Below are 14,560 nucleotides of genomic sequence, written 5' to 3' on the forward strand. Positions count from 1 at the left end.
CAAAGAAGGATCTATAAGTGTAGGTCATAATATTCAGCTAATGTACTTTATAAATGGGATGTCTAATAATATATATTTTTAGTTTATTTTTGAATTGCTGAAGATTTTAGATTCCTGACTTTATAATGTTGGATGACTTTCTGTAAAAATTTTTACTTCACAATAACCCTCTCCTTCCCCCCTACAATCCGTTGTGTCTTGGGCAATGAGGGCACAAATAACATTGAGGACTAAATTTAAGTGTATGAATTCTGAGGTGTTGAAGTGGTTTCTGCATGAGTTTGTTATCAACTATGCATGGAAAGGAATTTTTAAAACTACCTAGGGTAGAGACTTTGCAGAGAATGTAGAAAATTAACAAACAGTACTGTGATTCAAGTGTGATACTGCGCCACACCCCAAGCCTTCCAAAACGTGGATTGTGGTTCAGAACTAATTAGTGGTACAGCTAAAGATCCAAGTTAGGTTGGAACAAGGGTTGTTAATGATTAAGGATGTGGGTATGCAATCTTGGTTAGGTTATAGACTGGTCTACAAAGTAACCTGAAGTCTAGGTTTGTCATTATCACATTTACTTCATATTTAATACATGCCATTATGACACTGTGAGCCGTACTTTGTGATAATCTGTCATTTTAGAAATCACACAGAATCCTGTTTTTCTGAAATTCAATTCATATTTAACAACTTTTCTTCATAAATAACTAAAATTGCAAGATAAATTTATGAATTTATTACAACTGTATCTGTACTCTGTATACCTCCGTGAAGTGCGTTGTGGAGGGTACATACAATTGTACCAGTTATTAGGATTTCTTCCCAACCCATTCGCATATGGAGCACAGGAAGAATGATTGTGTGAATGTCTCTTTCCATGCTGTAATTATTCTAATCTTATCCCTCACAATCCCTATATGAGCGATACATAGGGGGTTGTAGTATAGTCCTAGAGTCATCAGTTAAAGTCATTTCTCAAAACTTTGTTAATAAACTTTCTTGGGATAGTTTACATCTGTTTTCAAAGAGTGAATCAGTTCAGTTCCCTCACCATCTCTGTGGCACTCTCCTATGGATCAAACAAATCTGTGACCATTCATACTGCCCCATACAAATCTATGACCATTCATACTGCCATTCTCTGTATATGTTCAATATGCCCTGTTATTCCTATTTGGTACTGGTCGGGTCCCACACACTTGAGCAATACTTTAGAACCAGTCACATGAGTGACTTGTAAGCAATCTCTTTTGCAGACTGACTGCACTTCCCCAGTATTCTACCAATCAATTGAATATACCATCTACTTCACTCACGACTGAGCCTATGTGAAGATTTCATTTCATATCCCTACAAAGTGTTACAGCTAGGTATTTGTATGAGTATACCAATTCCAGCAGTGAGTCATTGATATTATGATCTTAAGAACCATGAACCTTGACATTGGTGGGGAGGTTTGCGTGGCTCAGCGGTACAGATAGCCGTGCCGTAGGTACAACCACAACGGAGGGGTATTTGTTGAGAGGCCAGACAGACGTGTGGTTCCTGAAGAGGAGCAGCAGCCTGTTCAGTAGTTGCAGGGGTAACAGTCTGGATGATTGACTGATCTGGCCTTGTAACACTAGCCAAAATGGCCTTTCTGTGCTAGTACTGCGAACAACTGAAAGCAAGGGGAAACTACAGCCATAATTTTTCCCGAGGGCATGCAGCTTTACTGTATGGTTAAATGATGATGGCGTCCTCTTGGGTAAAAAATTCCGGATCTCCGTGTGGGGACTACTCAGGAGTATATCGTTATCAGGAGAAAGAAAACGGGCGTTCTACGGATCGGAGTGTGGAATGTCAGATCCCTTAATCAGGCAGGTAGGTTAGAAAATTTAAAAATGGAAATGGATAGGTTAAAGTTAGATGTAGTGGGAATTAGTGAAGTTTGGTGGTAGAAGGAACAAGACTTCTGATCAGGCGAATACAGGGATATAAATAGAAAATCAAATAGGGGTAATGCAGGAGTAGGTTTAATAATGAATAAAAAATAGGAGTGCGGGTAAGCTACTACAAACAGCATAGTGAACGCATTATTTTGGCCAAGATAGACACAAAACCCACGCCTACCGCAGTAGTACAAGTTTATATGCCAACTAGCTCCACAGATAACGAAGAGATTGATGAAATGTATGATGAGATAAAAGAAATTATTCAGACAGTGAATGGAGACGAAAATTTAATAGTCATGGGTGACTGGAATTCGATAGTAGGAAAAGGAAGAGATGAAAACGTAGTAGGTGAATATGGAATGGGGGTAAGAAATGAAAGAGGAAGCCGCCTGGTAGAATTTTTGCACAGAGTGTAACTTAATCATAGCTTGGTTCAAGAATCATAAAAGAAGGTTGTATACATGGAAGAGGCTTGGACATACTCGAAGGTTCCAGATAGATTATATAATGGTAAGACAGAGATTTAGGGACCAGGTTTTAAATTGTAAGACATTTCCAGGGGCAGATGTGGACTCTGACCACAATCTATTGGTTATGAACTGTAGATAAAAACTGAAGAAACTGCAAAAAGGTGGGAATTTAAGGAGATGGGATCTGGATAAACTGACAGAACCAGAGGTTGTAGAGAGTTTCAGGGAGAACATTAGGGAATGATTGACAGGAATGGAGGAAAGAAATACAGTAAAAGAAGATTGGGTAGCTTTGAGGGATGAAATAGTGAAGGCAGCAGAGGATCGAGTAGATAAAAAGAAGAGGGCTAGTAGAAATCCTTGGGTAACAGAAGATATATTGAATTTAATTGATGAAAAGAGAAAATATAAAAATGCAATTAATGAAGTAGGCAAAAACGAATACAAATGTCTAAATAATGAGATCGACAGGAAGTGCAAAATGGCTAAGCTGGGATGGCTAGAGGGCAAATGTAAGGATGTAGAAGCTTATCTCACTAGGGATAAGATAGATACTGCCTACAGGAAAGTTAAAGAGACTTTTGGAGAAAAGAGAACCACTTGTATGAATATTAAGAGCTCAGATGGAAACCCAGTTCTAAGCAAAGAAGAGAAAGCAGAAAGGTGAAAGGAGTATATAGAGGGTTTGTGCAAGGGCGATGTACTTGAGGACAATATTATGGAAATGGAAGAGGATATAGATGAAGATGAATTGGGAGATATGATACTGCGTGAAGGGTTTGACAGAGTACTGAAAAACCTAAGCTGAAACAAGGCCCTGGAAGTAGACAACATTCCATTAGAACTACTGATAGCCTTGGGAGAGCCAGCCCTGACAAAACTCTACCATGTGGTGAGCAAGATGTACGAGACAGGCGAAATACCCTCAGACTTCAAGAAGAATATAATAATTCCAATCCCTAAGAAAGCAGGTGTTGACAGATGAGAAAATTACCAAACTATCAGTTTAATAAGCCATGGCTGCAAAATACTAACACGAATTCTTTACAGACAAATGGAAAAACTAGTAGAAGCCGACCCTGGGGAAGATCAGTTTGGATTCCGTAGAAATGTTGGGACACATGAGGCAATACTGACCCTACAACTTATCTTAGAAAATAGATTAAGGAGAGGCAAACCTATGTTTCTAGGTTTCTAGCATTTGCAGACTTAGAGAAAGCTTTTGACTGTTGACTGGAATACTCTGTTTCAAATGCTGAAAGTGGCAGGGGTAAAATACAGGGAGCGAAAGGCTATTTACAATTTGTACAGAACCCAGATGGCAGTTATAAGGCTCGAGGGGCATGAAAGGGAAGCAGTGGTTGGGAAGGGAATGAGACAGGGTTGTAGCCTGTCCCCAATGTTATTCAATCTGTATATTGAGCAAGCAGTAAAGGAAACAAAAGAAAAATTTGGAGTAGGAACTAAAATCCATGGAGAAGAAATAAAAACTTTGAGGTTTGCCAATGACATTGTAATTCTGTCAGAGACAGCAAAGGACCTGGAAGAGCAGCTGAACAGAATGGACAGTGTCTTGAAAGGAGGATATAAGATGAAGATCAACAAAAGCAAAATAAGGATAATGGAATGTAGTCAAATTAAATCGGGTGATGCTGAGGGTATTAGATTAGGAAATGAGATGCTTAAAGTAGTAAATGAGTTTTGGTATTTGGGGAATAAAATAACTGATGATGGTCAAAGTAGAGAGGATATAAAATGTAGACTGGCAATGGCAAGGAAAATGTTTCTGAAGAAGAGAAATTTGTTAACATCGAGTATAGATTTAACTGTCAGGAAGTCGTTTCTGAAAGTATTTGTATGGAGCATTGCCATGTATGGAAGTGAAACGTGGACGATAAATAGTTTGGACAAGAAGAGAATAGAAGCTTTCAAAATGTGGTGCTACAGAGTAATGCTGAAGATTAGATGGGTAGATCACATAACTAATGAGGAGTTATTGAATAGAATTAGGGAGAAGAGAAATTTGTGGCACACCTTGACTAGACGAAGGGATCGGTCGGTAGGACATGTTCTGAGGCATCATGGGATCACCAATTTAGTATTGGAGGGCAGTGTGGAGGGTAAAAATCGTAGAGGGTGACCAAGAGATGAATACTCTAAGCAGAGCCGATTTAGAAGGATGTAGGTTGCAGTAGGTACTGGGAGATGAAGAAGCTTGCACAGGATAGAGTAGCATGGAGAGCTGCATCAAACCAGTCTCTGTACTGAAGACCACAACAACAAGATACAGAATTTTTCGTTTTATAAAGTGCACAGTTGTACATTTTTGAACATTTAAAAGTATTTGCCAGTCTCTGCACCACTTTTAAACCTTATCAAGATCTGAGTGTACGTTTATGCAGCTTTTTTCAGACAGTACTTCATCATAGATAACTGCATCATATGTGAGAAGTCTGAGGTTACTATTAGTATCTGTAGGGAGATAAATATACAGCATAAACAGCAAGGGTCCCACACACTTCCCTGGGGCACACCTGAAGCTACTTCTACATCTGATGATGACTCTCCATCCGAGGTAACATGCTGCGTCCTCCCTACCAAAAAGTCTTCAGTCCAGACACAAATTTCCCCTGCTACCCCGTATGATTGTACTTTTGACAATAAGTGTAGGTGTAGTACAGAGTCAAATGCTTTTGTGAAATCAAGAAATACTGCATCTATCTGACTGCCATGATCCAAAGCTTTCAGTATGTCATGTGAGAAAAGTGTGAGTTGGGTTTCACATAATCGATGTTTTCAGAACCCATACTGGTTGACGTGGTGAACATCTTTCTGTTCGAGATATATCATTGTGTTTCAGCTTGGTATATGTTCTATGATTCTGCAACAAATTGAGGTCAATGATATTGCATGGTAGTTTTGTGGATCGGTTTTACTACCCATCTTGTTGGCGGGTATGACCTGTGCATTTTCCAAGAACTGGGCATGATTTTGTGTTTGAGGGATCTGTGATAGGTTATAGTTAGAAAAGGGGCTAACTAAGCCACAAATTTGGTTTAGAATCTGGCAGGGATTCCATCGGGCCTTGGAGCTCTGTTCAATTTTAACAATTTCAGCAGTTTTAATGATTTCAGCTGTTTCTCAATGCCACTGATACTAATACTTATTTCACTCGTCTTTTCAGTGGTACAAAGATTAAATTGAGGCAATTCTCTTGGGTTTTGTTTGTATAATAACATTTGAAAATGGAGTTAAGGATTTCAGCTTTTGCTTTGCTACCATCAGTTTCATTTCCTATCTCGTTCGCTGGCGACTTTACACTAGTTTTGGTGCCACTAATGGCCTTTACATATGACCAGAAACATCATTTGATAGTATTCTACTGTGGTAGTTATTGAAGGTTCACTCATTGCTCCCTTGACAGTCAAATGTGTTTCATTCAGCATCTCTCTGTCTGTACCCATGTGCTTTGTTTTACACCTGTTACGGAGATATCTGTCTCTTTAGAAGTTTCTTTACAGTGCCTCCCATTATGAACTGTTCTACATGGTACATATCTATCCAGTGCATGGTCAATTATTCTTTTAATCTTGAGCCATAGTTCCTCTACATGTTCCTGCCCTGTGCTGAAAATTTCAAGTTCCTCATTGAGATATGACACTACTATTTTTTTTAAATCTAGATTACTAATATACACATCTTTCTACTTGCTTTAGTTATCCTTTGTACTTTGGTAATCATTGCTGCCACAAACATGTCATAATCACTGATACCGCTTTTGATGTGGACATCTTCAAAGAGGTCAGGTCTATTTGTTGTCATTTGACCCAATATATTTCCATCATGAGTGATGTTCCAGACTATCTGTTCTTGGTAGTTTTCAGAGAAGGCATTTAGTAATGTTCTATAGAATATCTTACCTCATCCACCACTAACAAAGCTAATTTTCCCAATTAATTGTTGGATGATTAAACTTTCCACCAATGATTACAGTATGATTGGGGAACTTAAGTACAAGTGAACTGGGGTTTTCTCTAAAGTTTTCAGTTACATTAGGAGATGAGTCTGGTCATTTTATGCTCACCTCTGATACTGAGTCTTGCCCAAACAATCTCAGATGCAGCTTCAGTTTCTATCTTGATTGATTTGAGATTTTTGTCTACGGCCTATCCTTTCACTATGCACTTAAATTGTTGCCCAAAATCTCACTGCTATCGATTTCAGGTTTCAACCAGCTTCTTGTACCTAGTATTATGTGAACTTCAGTGTTTTTCAGGAGTGATTCAGACTCCGGTACTTTGTTGCGATGCTTTGGCAGTTAACCATTAGGATTTTAATACTCTCATCTGTGAGAGATATTTCTTTCAATGTTACTCTGATCTTCTAGGTTTCCTACGGATATTGTCATGTTGATTGGATGGAGAGTCACCTAATCTGAAAAACCCTTGCGAGCACCCCAACACAGTCAGCTATCTGAGTGGCAGTCTCTGATGCGTAGTGCACACCTGACCCATTTAGGGGGACCCTTCAGTTCTCAACTGTACAGTGCAAGACCAAGAAGTCACAGCCCAGCTGGTCACAGAACGTTCGAAGTCTCTGGCTCAGTCCCTCCACTTGACCCAGAACCAGAGGACCATGATCAGTTCTGGGGACAGTGCTGCAGACTGTATGCTCAACTGAAACTCTGTGTACTACAGTGATTAGACATTCCTAATGGATATTTTGTACAAACTGTGTAATTTACTTATACTATACATTATACAGAAAATACTACTGTTAAGGGGGTGGGGGGAGGATGTGCATGTACCTCTTTACAACAAGTCAGAACAGTTTTGTTCCCCGTAATTGTATTCAATCCAAGAGAAGTTATAAAACTCTTCAGCTTAATTTTGCAGCTAGTAATTGTCCGATAGTTACTATATGGAAAGATGTGGTGATCAGCACTATTTTGGGTCTAATAACTAAACAAAATAAACTATGCATTATGTATGTGAAGAAATAAAAGAATTATAGATCATGCCTTGAGCAAAACACACTTTGCTTTGTTCCCAAGCAGAATGCTTCAAAACATATTTATTATTAAAGCAAGTTTAGACACAAGAAGTGAGCATTCCACAAAGGAAATTCACCTCAAGATGAATCTGATAAGAAGTTAGTTTCTCAAACCAGGTACATATTCTGATGTAGCAGACATGTCTGGAAAATGGTATTTTACTACTAGGTACCTACTCAGGGGTAGGCAGACATGCCTGGGACATGATATCCTACTGTGGAAAAATTGTCTCTAACTTTCAGTAAGTGAGGAGAATGAAGTGACATAAAAGACAACAGTCACATTCTGTGATTTGTAAATTCTTCTCATTCACAACTGTGTTCTACTCCAAATTTTATCCATTAATGTTCTTCACGCATTGTCATTTGTAAATCACATTGACCCAAATGACAGAATGAGCTCAGCAACAAACAACTTATTTCTCCAAACTTTGGTGCATCAATGTTTTTCAAAACTCCTAAGATAAATATTGAAAAATTTTGTCAACATATTTTTGCTTTATAAAAATGACTAATTATCTATGTGTTTCTTGTTCAGGTTTTATTTCCCCAAAGGGAAGCCAAGCAGTGAACAAAATTTGGATGCTGTAGTTCAAAAAATATCTGCTGCATTTCAACAGTTTCCTGGGCAGCAGGTATCCCAAGAAAATTTTGCAGTTATCACCAAGGTGAGTGTCTTTCCACTAGTTTTAAAAGATGTGGTTCCTTGTGGTTTTCAGAGTATGTTAGATGCTCCATTTCCATTCATGCTAATGAGAATAGTAGTCTTGTAATCCAGATAGAAGTGTACTCTCTAAATCATTGTAAAGAGGGGGGAGGAGAGAGAGAGAGAGAGAGAGAGAGAGAGAGAGAGAGAGAGAGAGAGAGAGAGAGAGAAGTGTGTAGGGAACAATGTTTGGTTCATTGGTGATGGCAGGGGGGGGGGGGGGGAGGTACCATTTTGTACAGCATGTTGCTGTACATCACTGTGTTATTACTAAAGTATGGCAGAAGTGCAGTCTGGAGGAGATCAATTAGCATCATCTTTCTTTCGTAACTAGTGGCTGGATCAGAAAAGGAATAAATTTTATTGGATTCCAGCAGTCAGTGGAGATGATTTTAGAGAAAGGCTGAAAACTAGGCCATCTTCCACTGTTATGAAAAACATAGCATCATTTCTTTGCTTCATTTATTATCATTTTCTGCATATCCCAGCTCTGTGGATATGTTTCAGTAAATCATAACATATGATAGAGAGGCATAACTGACGCAAATGATTTGTATGCTATTTTCAAAATGAAATGTCATTAATAATAAACTATAACTTATTATTTAGTCTTTCCAGGTTTAGGTTGCAGAAGTTTTGTTTGATTTCACCACCTTGTCCCCAGTGTTCTCACAGATCTTCTTCATAAAGCAATGTAATGTTGAATTTGTTTTGGAATCCCTGTCTGCTACATTTGTGAAACATCTTGGTTCCATTTAGTTTTATTCTGCAGTGACATGTTTTATGTTGTTAGCAATGCACCTACCTCCCCTTGTACGCCCGTTTTAGTTTTACACAGATATGAGGAACATCATTTCAGGTGTAACTCTTCATGTTTTCATAGTATAATGCTTTATCCATAAAATTATGCAAATGGAGCCATATCCAGTAAGACTCCTCTGCTGATATTTCAGCAGAAAATGTCCAGCCCTCTCCTTTTGTATAAGGGAGACTTGAGACTGTATCCTTAGCTTACCAGATGACTGGACTGTTCTCTGCCAAATGATCAGGAGAGGAGACTTACAGGATATGGATGCATTTTGCTTAATTTTATAGAACATAATTTCGATTGTTTATATTCACTTAAGGCCTATTATGTTTTAGCCCAGCAATCTGACCTGTACAACTGTAGTAACTTTCATTACCATCAACAGTTATATTTTGCTTTCTGCACAAAACACAGGCAACTCAGGAGGCATTGAGCTGCCAGCCCCACCATCCAACTTATCCTGCCAAGAGGTCAATAAGCTCCTGATGAAGATACTATGTACCATACTTACACATGCCAATAATAAATTTTGCGGAGAAAAGACCGATAAAGGAATTTCCTTTTCAAGTAATTTAGTGAGGGAATGAATAGCAATATGCATCGTTAAACTGTGTTGCATTACCTGGTACTTGAAGTGTGGTATTTCTCCAAAATAGTGTGTGCTTTGGACATTCTGCTCTTGCAGTTTAGGTATCATTTTAATGATCTTAAATATCATTAAAAATTCAAAAGAGTAAATGCTTGCAGCTTTGTGTAAATAAATGTACAAATTCTATTCTGAACGTTAAGTAAAGGAATCTATTCATTTTAAATTTTTATGTAGCCGTTCATTAAAAAAGATGTTGCTTTTAGTCACATTCTCAGCTAAAAATCAACAATATTGACAAGTAATTGTAAAACAATCACTGTCATGAGTGGCCTTCTGCCTGATGTTCATTTACGGCCTATGCTCAGCATGTATATGTATTGTGACGTTAAATATTTTGTTTACTGGGCATTAACAATGAAATGAAAAACTTTAAGCTGCACGTTAGAGTTTTTGATAAACTGGAAAAGAAATGGATGGAATAATTGAAGGTACTACAGTATAAATTTAATTGAGATGAATATACTGCAAAATTAGAAAATACTTGTATGTGACACATGGTTAAATGTTTTAACATGAGTTGTTCATTTATTTCATTTTCCTGATTCCCTGTGTGAGGAAAAATTATGCAGTGCATATGTATGAATCTTGCATGAAATAATATATGCTTATGTTTTTAGGCATGTGACTGCCCACTGTACTGGAAAGTTCCACTTTTCATTGCTGCTGGAGGTGAAAAATTAGGACATGTTGAAGCGAATTCCTTCATAGATTTCTGGAAGCAGTAAGTATGTTTCAAATGGGAGTGCTGCATTTTGGTGTAGTGTTGATCGTAGTAATGAATAGTAAAGCTGGGATTTTAAAAATTTGCACTTGTCATTCGATAGCCATTTTAGCCTCCCCCTCCTTTTTTTAAACAGGAAAGTCCTATCCTAATAAATTATCTGGTCTGCAAGCTTGTTAACAATATTTTTTGTAAGCCATGACATATATTCATGACAATGTGAATTAAGATAGATTGCTACTCAGCACTTAGAAAAAACACTGAGCAGTGGGCAGGCACTTTTAAAAGTAGACTGTTGGTTTAGCTGTCTGATCAAACCCTTCATGAGATAAAGAAAAAACACATATACATATAAATATTCATACATGTACAGAGCACACATGACTGGTCATCTCTGGGCACTGTAGCCCCAATAGGATGAGTAGTGGTCTAAACTAGGGTGGTTAATGGGGATACAGAAGGGACATGGGGCAGGGTGAGGGGTGGAGGTGGAGGCTAGCAGGGTATGGGAGAGAGAAGACACTGTAATGCTGTTTGTGGGAGTGTGTTGGGATGTGTGATGCAAGGAAGAGGATAGAAGCAGGTGGATGACAGGAACTGGTCCACAATAAATGAATACTGCAAACAACTTATCTCTTGATCTTACAATAACCTATACTATGTGATTCCAAACAAATAAATATTATGCACATTAGAGTTCAATGGGACTATTCTATTTTAGAGTCTTTTTTATATTATACATGTAATTTGGGCAAAGAATGTTGCAAGTTACATATTTTGTGAAGTAGTCTCCTCATCTGGCATGAAACTGTTTTTCCCCTTGAGATCCAACTGTTTGTTCTAGAATTCCCCCTCATGGTCACAATTCTTTGTGGAAATGCAGTTAGAAAGAAATGGGTTACTATATCAATGAGGGTGTTGAATTTTTGTTTTATGTCATTAATTTTTAAACCTGTCCACCATTTTTAATTAAGCTGTTGAAGCTGCTTATGTTATCTTGACTATTGCTTCTACATGTGGTTCTTATAGATATGTTGTTAGTAATACAGCCTTTTATTTTCGAGCTTAATATTTCAGAAAGATGGTTACTAAAGCCTGCACTGAGAACTTTTAGTGAAGTGCCATGTATACTGTTTTGCAAGTATCTGTTACTCAGATAACAACTTTTACTTCATCCTCAAATTCTAGGATGTAGCAAGGTTCAAAAGGGTCTCTCTGTTTTTACATTTTGTGAGAAAAATCAATGTTTAAGTCACCACATATTATCAAACCTTAATCTATTTTATTTATATTGTTTAACAATTACTCCAGTTTATTTAATATAAGTTCAGAATTTCCAGATGGTGATCAGTAAACCATAACAATATCCAGGCTGAACTGAAAAATTTTTGTAGCTGCATTTTGTAGACCTTTTTGACACTTGTTCCAGTTAAGTTAGATAGGTTAGTAAAATCTATATTTTCCCTAATGTAAATGGCTATGCCATCCTGTTTGCTATTATTTTTGCAACAATAGGAAGAGGAAAGAATTTATTTATTTTTGTATGTAATACTAATTCAGGCTTAAGCCAGTACTTAAAAATGCATAATAGTGAGATATCCTTTCGTTCACCTGTTAACAGTACGTTATTGTTGTCGATCTTATTACTGTGATTAACTGTAATCTAGCCCATTTGATACACAGTTTGCAATGCATCTTTCTCACCTACAGCATGGTCAGTCTTAAGTAACCAATCAAATAATGAAAATACACAATGATTTTCCATGGTTTGAATGCGCACATAGTCCATCAAATAATGTCCCAGTTCCAGTAGCATAACAGTCTTGTTTGAACTAAAACAGATCATACATGAAATTGATGGTAAACTAACGTATTTTCTCTTACAAATGTTCAATGTGTGCACCTTCAGTGACATGGTGTACATCCAACCTAAAATCCAATTCTTCCTACAGCTCTGTCAACAAGTCCAGAGAAATGGAAGCAGGAGCTTCTTTTCTGTGCCTCACATGTGGCAGATGTTTTTGCAACATAAGGGTCAGAATTAAACTTTAAGCAAAACACATGTTGAACCAAAATTACGGATTCATTCTTAGCAAACTGCAGAACACGAAATGCTTTACATTCGGGAATCGCCATTTAGTGTGTGGGGCATATGTCGTAGTACAAGCGGGAAAACAACAAAGCAGTACTCATTATCTAAAACTGTTTGAGTTACAGTTTAATTGTGATGTTCAACCAGAACTGTAAAACACTTATGGATGATAGTATTAAAATTTATAATGGGGACATTCTTTTACGAACACCCTGTACTTTGTGAATGTGTACTTTCAAGTTATGAAGTTCTCGATTACAATTGCACAGCAAATTAATGTGGAATTTTAGTTCTTTGAAATAAAGTCAGAGTGCACACAGAAAAAACCCAGAGTTTCCGTAATCATAATTTATTTTCATTCTTAAATACTTTCGAATTTTTCAATCACTTATATTTCATGATTTATTATGATTAATACATTTTTTCAGAGCTAACTGATGACACAATCAACCATTATCAGTGCTGTACACAGACACCTCGTTATTTGAGCTTGCGATCCTGTTCACAGTTTAAATGTGTGCAAAATTTCTTGTTTCTGATTGGCCAAATCCAATGTGGCCGCCTCGAACCAATCCCATTCTGAAGTTCCTGTAGACAGGCTACTCGCAATTCATAATTTCCCCTATGTATGTGACTCAGACACAATGCAAGTGCATGTTCCCATGCTCTCTCAGTTGCATACTGGTGTGGCTCAGACACAATGCAAATGCATGTTCCCATGCTCTCTCGGTTGCATACTGTTGTAAAGATTCACCTGTCGTGTACATGCCACACTTATTTCCTCATTCACTCAAACAATAAAACAAATCAAATTGGTATCTATATATATAATCGGGCAGGTAGGTTAGAAAATTTAAAAAGGGAAATGGATAGGTTGAAGTTAGATATAGTGGGAATTAGTGAAGTTCGGTGGCAGGAGGAACAAGACTTCTGGTCAGGTGATTACAGGGTTATAAACACAAAATCAAATAGGGGTAATGCAGGAGTAGGTTTAATAATGAATAGGAAAATAGGAATGCGGGTAAGCTACTACAAACAGCATAGTGAACGCATTGTTGTGGCCAAGATAGATACGAAGCCCACACCTACTACAGTAGTACAAGTTTATATGCCAACTAGCTCTGCAGATGACGAAGAAATTGAAGAAATGTATGATGAAATAAAAGAAATTATTCAGATTGTGAAGGGAGACGAAAATTTAATAGTCATGGGTGACTGGAATTCGAGTGTAGGAAAAGGGAGAGAAGGAAACATAGTAGGTGAATATGGATTGGGGGACAGAAATGAAAGAGGAAGCCGCCTGGTAGAATTTTGCACAGAGCACAACATAATCATAACTAACACTTGGTTTAAGAATCATGAAAGAAGGTTGTATACATGGAAGAACCCTGGAGATACTAAAAGGTATCAGATAGATTATATAATGATAAGACAGAGATTTAGGAACCAGGTTTTAAATTGTAAGACATTTCCAGGGGCAGATGTGGACTCTGACCACAATCTATTGGTTATGACCTGTAGATTAAAACTGAAGAAACTGCAAAAAGGTGGGAATTTAAGGAGATGGGACCTGGATAAACTGAAAGAACCAGAGGTTGTACAGAGATTCAGGGAGAGCATAAGGGAGCAATTGATAGGAATGGGGGAAATAAATACAGTAGAAGAAGAATGGATAGCTTTGAGGGATGAAGTAGTGAAGGCAGCAGAGGATCAAGTAGGTAAAAAGACGAGGGCTAGTAGAAATCCTTGGGTAACAGAAGAAATATTGAATTTAATTGATGAAAGGAGAAAATATAAAAATGCAATAAGTGAAACAGGCAAAAAGGAATACAAACGTCTCAAAAATGAGATCGACAGGAAGTGCAAAATGGCTAAACTGGGATGGCTAGAGGACAAATGTAAGGATGTAGAGGCCTATCTCACTAGGGGTAAGATAGATACCGCCTACAGGAAAATTAAAGAGACCTTTGGAGATAAGAGAACGACTTGTATGAATATCAAGAGCTCAGATGGAAACCCAGTTCTAAGCAAAGAAGGGAAAGCAGAAAGGTGGAAGGAGTATATAGAGGGTCTATACAAGGGCGATGTACTTGAGGACAATATTATGGAAATGGAAGAGGATGTAGATGAA

General features: G+C 37.6%; 1 protein-coding gene across 1 annotated transcript in view; it reads left to right on the top strand.

Annotated features, from left to right (window-relative positions):
• LOC124593964 overlaps positions 1-14,560 on the top strand; it is a 341,740-nt gene that overhangs the window by 228,200 nt on the left and 98,980 nt on the right. Inside the window, exons 3-4 of the mRNA XM_047132311.1 lie at positions 7,992-8,121; positions 10,234-10,337. Of these exons, the coding sequence (XP_046988267.1) occupies positions 7,992-8,121; positions 10,234-10,337 (234 nt within the window). The remainder of the gene's footprint in view (positions 1-7,991; positions 8,122-10,233; positions 10,338-14,560) is intronic.

This window comes from Schistocerca americana, chromosome 2 (assembly GCF_021461395.2).
Source record: "Schistocerca americana isolate TAMUIC-IGC-003095 chromosome 2, iqSchAmer2.1, whole genome shotgun sequence".
Lineage (NCBI taxonomy): Eukaryota > Metazoa > Arthropoda > Insecta > Orthoptera > Acrididae > Schistocerca > Schistocerca americana.